The following is an 11,385-nucleotide window of genomic DNA, read 5'->3' as shown; positions in this document are numbered from 1 at the left end:
ACCATTGGCATTTATTATAAATACCTTAACTTGAACATTGATTTTGAAAAATTTCGCAAATCCATCAACATTTCCACAAAGCAGTTTTATCTTGATGTAACGCATGCACCTTAAATAAAAAATTCCAATCCATTGTTATTCTATCTTAAAACATTTAAAATGCCTTATCTCGATTATTAAAGGCACCCACCCTCCATCAACTTCATCGTATGTACTAAAGAATTTTCTGGACGTCTATATGTAATTCTCTCCCAAAATTCGTCCAGCAACGCCTCTGAGCAATGCGTTTGAGCAACGAAATTCGTCACATCCTCATATCAATTGCATTGGTCGTGTAAGATTTGATGATCTATACCTACTCTGATCTGTTAACTATTCGATATCGCTCAAAGTCAAAGTCGTAAACAGCGTGTAGGACGCATTGCGCGTCACGCATTACTTGGCGCAGTGGCGGAGTGATATTTTAGAGACAATTGTAGAATAAAAACGATCGATCGTAATTATAGCGATATGACTTAACGCGATCGAGTCAGGAGAGCGGTGACTTGTAAATACTTACATACCAACGTCCGAGGTGAAAATACATTTGCTCCTCTAATATAATCTTATATCCATCGCTTCAAAAGCACTTTAGTGCCGTTCGATTATCCTACAACACTACTTAAACAAATCAAAGTATCGAGTCTGCGGAGCAAAAAGACGTATAAGGAATATTTAGCAATTTCTCTCTTGGCGTTCGCCAAGTGGCGCATTCATCAAAGACACGGGCGCACGTCCAGGTCGCTTGCATCAAACCCGATGACAGCGGACCACCCCGTCGTCGCCCTTTTTATTGCCAGATTGCTCGATCCTTTATTTTTGCCGGACTCTGGTATATTATGTATGGGCGAAGGGACCGTCGTGTTTAACCTCTGGATCGGGGACGATTAGACCGACCGGGCAATAACACGGCGGCAGCTATTTTTCTCGCGACGCCTTTTATTCGACTTTTTCGGAGGCTCGGCCCGATAAGCTCCCGGCGCACGTCCCTTGGCCTTTACGCCTACGACTTTCACTCTTCTTTGTAATAAATGTCGCGCTCGTACCTCGGCTCCTACCCGCCAATTTAGAAAAATATAACGCCCCCCCCCCCCAAACCCTTAGCCCCGGACATATGGTTAAGAGACATCGGCCACACCCTCCGACACGATACCCTTACAATACTAACCACTCTGGCATTTGGTGTGCATTACATCTTGGACAAAAAGCGCATTTTAATGCAAAAATTGGCTTGAATGGCCTCTGTCCCTCTCGTGCGCTCTCTATCTCTTTCTTTCTCTCTCTCTCTCTCTCTCTCTCTCTCTCTACGAGCGCGCTCGAATTAAATACAGATTTCCGCTTTTCACGCACGGTTTGGCGATGACGCGACGCGGTGCAAGCGACTGCATACACTCGCATCGATAATCGCCGACGATAATCCAAGGTCCTAATCGGACTGGACGAGGCGTCCCCGTCGCCGACAGAACAATGATTCCGCGCCGACATGTAACATCGGCTTCGATTAGGCTGATGAACAATGTACGAGGCGTCGCACCTACCTCGCTCGCCACGGTCTACCTTGATCCAATTTATTTATCGCCGTTTTTATTTATCCCTCGCGCAGCCTCTCCGCCTCGCGTGCCCGAATTCGCATTGCTATTCTCGAAATGGAAAAATCGCGATTATCGACATTAGTCTCAATAGGACGTGAGCACGACCACGAGCTCTTACACTCTCGATCTCAAACAATATTGATAGTAATTATTCACGATCGATAGGCATTTGGTAAGTTTTATTTACTATTGTTATTTCTGTTACTGTATATGTCCCTATCCCCGTCGTACTTACTTTTCGTATCGATAATTATCATTATTCTTATTTGCTCTTTCTCCTTTTTTCCCCCCATTTTTCTTTTGTTTATCCATTCGATATAATGAAGAGAAAAGAATGTTAGCAGTGGCAATGTTGAGTGATAATGCACGATACGGTGAATCCATAACTTAATTAGAAAGAATAAATTAAGAATGAAAACGCCTCGAGACCCAATTCGTTGCAGCGTAAGAAGTCAAGGGTTCAGCGATGGTCTTCATAAATCCTTCTTTAGACTCTCATTGCTCTTTCTTACGGCCTCTGTCTTCGAGCCCCATTATCGAGTTTCTGACGCACGCGGGCGACAAATTAAAGGGTCGTCCCCAAAATCAGACTTAATGAAGTCCTGGCCAATGACGCAAAGCCTCCGAGCGTCTTCTCTCACAATTCTCGTCTTTTGTAATGTCGTATAATACCTAGCGCGCCTCCTCCCGCCCCCCCCCCCCACCCACCCTGAATCTAGTTTATAATCGTTTATAATAAAACGAATTTACGAATTTCTAAGCGTTCGAGATTTTTTGTCATGGATATTTTTCCAAATTCCCAATATAAACGTCCGATGCTCCCTTACGATTCCACTCGATTCCTCTATTCTCTTACAAATTACCATCTCGCTTCCTCTCTGCTTTGCCAATTTTACGAATTGTACGAATGACAATTCGCATCATTGGCATGATTTTTAACTAAGACGTATGAAAAAATAGGCTTTTTCCACTTTTTCCAATAATAACGAAGAATCACTTGAACGATAAGTCATCGGGCGCCCCTTACAACCACCTCTCTCTCTCTCTCTCTCTCTCTCTCACTCTCTCTGTCTTTTACCTAGTTGTTTCTTTATTAAAGCGCTAACTTTTTTTTTCTTTTTAAAAATAATTATTATTATTATTTTTATTTCTTTTTAATATTTGGTTAATGTATGCGACGTTTTACACGCAAGTTAGTTGACAATGCGAGTCAAAGCGTAATATTACGCGCTCTTTGCGCTCTTTATCTGTGAGCAAATATTGAAACGCCATACGTTTATAATATCGTCGGCAAACATTCCTAAATGAAAAAGAAAAAAAGAAGAAAAAAAATAACAAGCCATTTACGAGACGTCTATCGCGCGCGGCACTTAGTTTTCGAGCGTTGCGAGTTGTCGGGTGGCCGGGCGTCTGTGTGAACGGGCAGGGGGCAGGGGGAAGGGCAGTCAGGGAGCCAAACACCGCCGACGTCAAAACCTGATGACACGCTCTCATAACGTAATAATCGTCCACTCGAGGAGCACGCCCCGCACCCTCGCGCCCTCGCGATTAATTCTCGGAGCCAAGGGATCGTCGCGATATAATCCTCGGCTAAGACCGAGGCTTTGCGACGTGGAGGCGAGCGAGCGACAAATGTCGAGGTCGGCTAGGTACGAGCCTGGGCCACCCCCTCTGAAATCCTGTGTACATACGAGCCGACTGAAAATTGCTAACGAGTTTTACACTCTGTTTAACTATCGAATGACCCGAGGATTTCAAAGAGCAATTACAAAGAGGGTCGGCAATTTGCAGGCAATACATCGATAGCCGGTGAATCCAATTAAGCGATATACCCGCGGGGCGAACCCGCTTGGCTTAATATTTCCAGATTATTAATCGCTCGAGATTTTTTTTTTTTTTGCCGTTTTGTCGTTGTCTTGTTAAACGATGTCTCGCTCAATTATTTTATCAACTTATTGACGTTTAGCCGCGACGGCGCTTTTGGCATCGCTAGTCTCGCGTATTCTCGTGTACTTTAGATGCAATGGGACTTTCTCTTCTTCTTTTTTCTTTTATTTTATATTGGAACAACTGCTTGGCGATTGAATTTCGCGTGCCTTAATAAAACGATACGTTAACGACTCGACGAGCGAACGATTGGAACGAGTCGCTAATAGTGTCGATGGGAACTTTGGCGATTATCATATAAAATTAATTGCCTAATTATTGACAAAGTTAATGATAAATGTGTGCTTGCAAATGAGATGTAAGACACGATATACGAAAGCAGTTTATAAAATGTCATATAGACTCGTAGTCGCATTATTTTGCGTCACAAGAAAATTTTTATTTTGTAATGGGAGTTGAAATTTTAATAATAAAGCGATGAATATAAACGAATTATTCTACCCAACTGAAATTCAGATATAAGATCATAAATTTTGCGTTCAATAAAGTCAATTAGAAGTGATGTAATAAAAGTGGATTATTAATTATTGTCCGTCTTTATTGTATATTGGTATTATTATTAGCATTACAATTTTATTCTGTCATATATGCAAATATACGGTAAACAAAAGATCTGTATTTGTAATGTATTTGGTATTCTTGAATATCTTATAAGGCGGAGAATTTTTAATTCAACGTATAGGTATAATTGAATCAAGTTCATCAACCCGAATGAATAGTCAAGTTCAAAGATACTTGTATTATCTACGTTATTTACTGAATTTTATCATCTTATATCAACAACGAAACACTACGTATGATTAATTCCATTTCTTCACCCCCGAAAAACCGTCAAAAGATAAATAATGCATCTTTGAATGCAGAGGCGTGCATCACTTTTAAGAAAGACTTAAGAAAAATCGACTCGATGAATAAAATGGGCACCTCAAAAGAACGTGATGCTATCGACTCTCCAATTTTATTTATATTATCTTTACTTTCCCTGCCGAATATATATATATATATATATATATATATATATATATATATATATATATAAAGAGTATAGTGAAAGATGCAGTTCTAATAAAAAGCTCAGCTGCTCTGCTCTCAAAATCCAGCACTTTATTACAGAGATTCGTGTAGCTATTAGCCAAATATACAAAACGAGAACCTACAATCGCAGTACCACATTACAAATAGTCATAGAAAGTTAAGTCTTTCGTTACTTTTGCCTTTACTTTTTCCCTTCTCCTGATCCATACATCACTTATTGAAGTGCTGTCACGAAGGGCAGGAAATGTTGTACTCTCTGTCTTTCTCTTTATTCCTTCCTCGTTTTCTCATTCTTTCTCTCTCTCTCTCTCTCACACACACTCTCTGACTCTCTCTCTCTCTCTCACACTCTCTCACTCTCTGACTCTCACTCTCTCACTCTCTCACTCTCTATCTCTGTCTGTCTGTGTATATTTCGCTATCGGCGCGTTTCGTACCTTTTTTCGGTCGTTAGAGAGAAGTCAATCGAGCGTAAAGCTTTTGTCGATACGCGGAGACTAGGTACACACGCGATAAATTTTCCCAAAATACCCTCGATGCTAGCGAACGAAACGGAGAGAGAAAGCAAAAGATGAGGAGAGACTAGGACGAAAGAAGATAGATGGCGAAAAGCGTGCATGTTGCGGTCTTGTCGTTTTCGGATGAACTTCTGCATGTACGTGATATGGTGGACAAAATCCTGGAGAGCGGGTCGCTGACGAGTATAACTCTTGGATTAACGGTTACCTACGTGCGCTTGCGCGCGTATATGTGCATTTGCGTCAGTGTGAACGGCGATAAATTTTTGACGGTGTGAGAGAAATACGTAGAATTAACGTGTCGACAAATGGCTTGTAAACAATCTAGCTGATTCTGCCACTGATATATCTATAATTTATTCATTCATACGTACTATAAGTATGAGTGTTTGGGGCATTTGAAACAAAATAGCATTTATTCTAATAGAGGCTGAATTTATATCAGTAGTGTATCCGTACATAAAAAGAGACGATTATCAGTATTGTTTTTCTTTTGCCGATATTTTCATGCATATTTTACGTTGTCAGGATTCGACGTCGTCATTAATTAATATAATAAGAGATCATTTTGATTGTAAAGCAAAGCCTAAGCCATGGAAATTTGTACATACCGATGATTGCGTAATTTCGTGATTGCTAATATTTATTGCTATTTACAAGATAGATAAATTAGCATTTAAAAGTTCTATTACGAAGAGTATTTATTCTAAATATGAAAGAGTAATTTCTAGAATTTCTAGTTTTAGATAGAATAGTTTTACATATAGTTAACTGATAAGAATATGGTATTAATTATAGATGGAAAGAAGAAAAAAAGTAATGATATTATGAACATCTCGAAGAGTAAAGTAAACTGAATTTCGTCACTTTATTGACTTTTCGACTGAATAAAAGCTTGACTCTATTTTGATAAATCGGTTTTAATGGAAATACAAATACACAAATCATGTCACAGTAATACATCTTACTTGGTTCTAAGTAAAATGCAGATGCCAAGTAGTAAAAGTCTGCTAAAGAAAATAAAGACGGTTAAGAATGAAATTGAAGCAGGACGAATCATAGAATCTGATGTGAAAGAAAGATGGAACTTCTTTTACTCCTGTTATAATAAGAAGATGACTATAAAGGTTTTTGCTTCTCATAGTATTTCATAAGATATAGCGATTGAAACGTTTAAGAAATGTCAATATATTTCTCGAGTATGTGTCTTCTTTAAGTAAAATTAACTGAGAATACTTTTTCAAGTGTCACATAAAAGTATAAATAGACGTATTTTCTTATTCGAATTCAAGTCGATTATTCAAAAAATTCACATTCTCAAATTGAACTTTAACATTAATATTGCAGTACGACAATATTATGCTCAAATACAATTATACGTAATTACGGTCATGCTTTGACACAATTGTTTCAACTCTGGCTCAGATCAAAGTGCGTGCTCGTTTAAAAAAAAAAGAAAAAAAAAAAAAAAATAGAAAAAAATAGAAACATAATAATAATATTAAAAAGTATCGTCGTGCAGATGCTGAGTAAGGAGGGAATCGTATAATAACACTCGAATCGGGGAATAAAGGAGCTCAAAAGCTCAATGACCTTCGACTAGAACAGATCGAGAAATCAAGCGCAGCTTAAAAGATGTAACGTAGAAAGTGAAGACCCTCCCTCACACAGACTAAATAGTGCATACGCACTTACGCGGTAAGGTAAGCCAACACGCAGGAGAAAGGCATTTTTTTAATGCCTATACGTGGAATTATTCAGCGTCTCGCTCCTCGACTTGTCATCGGCAACAATGAGAATGAATTCGTCGTCGGCGCGCGCCGTACGGTAACTCACGGAAAGAAATAACTACGATTTTGAACCCCTTGGAAGCGCGCGTGCGTTCTCCCTCTTTCTCCAATTTCATTTAGCTTACTCCCCCCCCCCCCCCCATGCTTTTTTTTTTTTTTTTTTTTTTTTTTTTTTTTTTTTTTTAGCGGAGGAGGTGGAGGAATCAGAGAAAGAGAAAGAGAAAGACCGGAGGTTAGTTTCCTTCTCGATCCGTTTCTCCTTCCCTCCCACTCTCTCACCCTCACTCTCACCCTCTCACCCTCTCACCCTCTCACTCTCTTTTTCTCTCTTTCTCACTCTCGTTCTTTCTTTTTCTTATACGGTGAATAGGCACGTGTAGGAAGGAAGGCTAAAGAGAATAAAAATATATTTGTGATTTATTGGCTCGATTGTATAGTTGATCGGTGGAATTCCCGGTAAAAATACGAAAATACTCGAACGAAATTGGCCATACTTGTCGTCTGATCGTTCCTGTACGTGTGTTCGTATGTTTGTGCATCCGCGAGTATGTTTTTCAGTTAAATTGATTTTACTGGCATTCGGCAACACTCTTCAATTTTCTTTGATTTTCAATCATTTCTATTCGAGACATTAGACAAAATTTAGAGAATACAGGTGATTTTACGATATTCTTATCGTACAATAATTCCAAAGCATAATTTTAACGATTTTAACGATTGAGCTATTCCGATAATAAGAGGGATGCATTTTATAACAATGTATTATTAATTAATTAAGTCGAAAATTCAAATTGCATTGCCGTTCATTAAGAATTACACTCGCTAACTGAAATATAAAATAAAATAATAACGTGAAATACTTATAAATCATTTTGATTCACTGCAAACAAACAAAGCAATCATGTAGAATGACGATAAAAAGCCGATTTCAAATGTCGAATGATTATACTTTCGTATCAGTACAAGTCAAGTCGATCGTCTTATAAAAAGACTACATTAAGAATAAGGGCTTTGCATTACAAAATTCACCCCCCTCCCCTCCGCCCTCTCCACTACCACTACCACCAACACCACAGCCGTAATTGACACACTATGCTACAATCACAACAATAAATAACAAAACAAACGGCTAAAAACCAACAAGATACGCGTTTAATAATGATAAACCAAATCGCAACTACCGAATAATTGCTAAATAATCTGAAAATTTTAAAAGCCCCGAGAATTTATTATGAATGAAACAGTAGGCAAGCATGTGAGCGGTCCAGAGAATAATCTGAGTAGAGTACAACATGATTTCAGGTCACAGCGGTGTGAACCAGCTCGGGGGTGTCTTCGTCGGAGGGCGGCCACTCCCCGATTCGACCCGACAGAAGATCGTCGAGTTGGCCCACTCTGGCGCGCGGCCCTGCGACATCTCGAGGATCCTGCAGGTCAGCAACGGATGCGTCTCCAAGATTCTCGGCAGGTTGGTTGAAATACTGCATGCGTGAGAAAACCCGTCGCGTACGTACCTACGATACGCGGAACTCCTCCTATTCACATCTTCCTTCGTGCTCCAAAAACTCGTAACTTCGTCCCCTTCGTCCCTCCGTCCCGACCGCCCACACGCCGCCCCGTCTATCCCCACTATAACCTAAGATTGACCCGAGGCCACTGGCCTTTTCTAACGCTCGATTTCTATGCGCGCTGGTGTAAAAGTCACCCTACCCCGCGCACATATATCAATACGCGTGTGAAACTTCTCGGAAATATTGCCTCGTAAAAGGTAAACTATTTCTAATTGATTTATTTGATTATTTGTCTGTGTGATGCCGACGAGCTGCTCGTGTTACTAAACTACCCGTTTATCTACCTCCAATTCATAAATGAAAATTTATGTTACCATTACAATAGTATATAATGCGTGTATATGGGTAACGTACGAATGAAATTAATGCCTGTTGGACGTAATTGCTGAAAATGCGAATATTTACGCTCGAGCATGAAAAATCATCTATCCTTTACGGGCATCTAGCCGAATAAACTGACATTGTAAAGATTAATACAATATCGAGACATCTCGAATTAACCCCATGTATCCAATCAATCATTACTACAACTGTTACATTCAATGTTTATTTAAAAACTTACCTTTCCATCCAACATTATATATGTATATATATATATATGTATATATAAATACATAATCAGAAGAACAACGATAAGTAGTCGGTGTGCATACTTACTAGAGCATTTTTACAATGTTTGTTTTTTATTGTATAAATAGCTGAAAATCTAATGCAATGGATATATCAATGGAATGAAGATAAAAGCAGATATTATTATAACAATTGTCTTCTATTCGTTCATTACGTGCTTTGTACAAGCTTGACTGACATTAGAGAGAAATACTCACTACTCGTGTTAAAAAAAAAAAAAAAAAAAAAACCCACGCGATTGATCGAAACTGTAACCGAGATATGTCAAAAGTAAGCTCGTCAGACCATTTCATGTAAGCATGAAATAAAAGGAAGAAAAAAATTAATGAAATAATCATAAATATCCGCAGTGACGAGTAAGACCCGGGACGGGAGAACGATGTAAAGTACAAATTTATCTCGTACCCCGACCCAGAGAATTCATCAGACAATGCAGCAGCATCGCTTACAGCATAATGTGGAATGTTGATAGTAATGTTGTTAATTGTAATGAATTAGGGTGACTGATTCGCACCACTGGGCCTTTTCTTCGTAGGATAACGCGCGCGATGATTAAAGCTAATCGTTACGAACGAATCGCACAATGACACGAGGTACGTTAGAGAAGCTCGAGCCGTTCGTCAAATAAGTCATTTTTACGTAAATTGACAAATTTCGTAGAATCGTGGAAGTTGCTCGGCAGACAAGATCGATTGCACAGCCGTACAAATTCACCTTAGAGTACTACAAATTCGATAAATAAAGAAAGCATAGATATAATAGATATACGTATAACGACGTTCCTCGAATAACAGTTAAATTCCTCGTGTCACAGCTTTTAAAATTAGCGACACAACATCCTAGAGTGCTTCCTTCAAATATTATTTGTATAATATTACAACAAATACACTTTCATTTGTACGCGCGACCTGCCATTTGCATTGGTCATAATGCATCGACTAGGCGACATTATCCTTTTATTATCAAGATAATCGTTACTCGTCCTCGATATCTCATCAATAAATGAAATGGCGAAGGCTATTTCCATTGCAATACGGTTTTGTACGGCTCGAGCATCGAATTTCGCAAACTATTATCGCAAATTATTATTGTTGCAGGTACTACGAAACGGGATCGATAAGGCCCCGGGCCATCGGAGGCAGTAAGCCCCGAGTGGCCACCGCAGAGGTGGTTAACAAGATCTCGCTGTACAAGAGCGAGTGTCCCTCGATATTCGCCTGGGAGATCAGGGACCGTCTGTTGCAGGAGGGCGTCTGCACCAACGACAACATTCCCAGCGTGAGTAAGCTTCCCTAACGTTTCTTCATTCGTGGCGCGGGTGTACGAGAGAGAGAGAGAGAGAGAGAGAGAGAGAGAGAGAGAGAAAGAGAGAGAGAGAGCACGAAGAGCGCGATTATTCACGTGTCGATAATTCACGTGCCGTTGGCGCTGGAGGCGTCGCGATCACGAAAGCAGCGTCTTGTTGACTTTCACGATTGTCGGTCGATCAAGATCAGGCTATTGTCTATAATTAAACGAATCGTGTATTATGTAACGATGGGACATTGTGATGTGGCGCTTGTAATGCGAGTGCACGCGTGGGTGGGGTCGGTGGGCAATCTATTCACGTGTCGTTGCTAGGACCTGCTACGAGCTATAAATACCTAAATACCGAATCACTGCTGATCGCTTAACGCGTAGGGTGGAGAAGGCTACTTCCTCCTCCTGAAATAGAGCAAACATGTGCAAATAACATCTCCTGCCCGGATGGTCAGGACGGTAGTACGGACTTCCGTACGCGTGTCCCGCCCTCGTTTTCCGTCTAGAGAAATCTCGGGATGGAAGGCGTCTGGCTCGTGAGCTCTTGGTCGTGGCTCGATTCCCCTTCTTCCTCGCCCTTCTCCCCACCATCGAGGGGGGGGGGGGGGGGAGGGGGGGGGGGGGGGGGGGGGGGGGTACCATTTAATATCACCCACCCGATTACCAAGCTGTGACAGCTAAAACGCTAAAATGCTCATCACCGAATAAAGATTTAATCTCGACTGGCGTGTCAGCGTCTCGCTTCCGCATTCGGCTCTAAGCCACATTGCCAAATATGAAATTATTATCGATCACGGCGTGATGCTGCTGGCTATTAAAATAATGGCACGGCTTTATTAAAGAAAGCCAATGACGAGATAGAAAGTGTTGGGGATTATGAAGAGTATCGCGTCAATTCGAACTCAACATTTCCATCAAAATTAAAAATAATGGCTTTCGACAGCTTTGATATATAAGCCTTTCG

The 11,385-nt window shown here is 40.3% G+C and overlaps 1 protein-coding gene across 1 annotated transcript in view; it reads left to right on the top strand.

Moving 5' to 3' along the window:
• LOC105363847 (paired box protein Pax-6-like) overlaps nt 1-10,418 on the top strand; it is a 43,916-nt gene extending 33,498 nt beyond the window's left edge. Inside the window, exons 3-4 of the mRNA XM_011501646.1 lie at nt 8,206-8,389; nt 10,220-10,418. Of these exons, the coding sequence (XP_011499948.1) occupies nt 8,206-8,389; nt 10,220-10,418 (383 nt within the window). The remainder of the gene's footprint in view (nt 1-8,205; nt 8,390-10,219) is intronic.
• Nucleotides 10,419-11,385: the final 967 nt, after the last annotated feature.

Source organism: Ceratosolen solmsi, unplaced genomic scaffold (genome assembly GCF_000503995.2).
Source record: "Ceratosolen solmsi marchali unplaced genomic scaffold, CerSol_1.0 scaffold28, whole genome shotgun sequence".
Lineage (NCBI taxonomy): Eukaryota > Metazoa > Arthropoda > Insecta > Hymenoptera > Agaonidae > Ceratosolen > Ceratosolen solmsi.
This window is presented reverse-complemented; position numbering and strand designations above follow the sequence as displayed.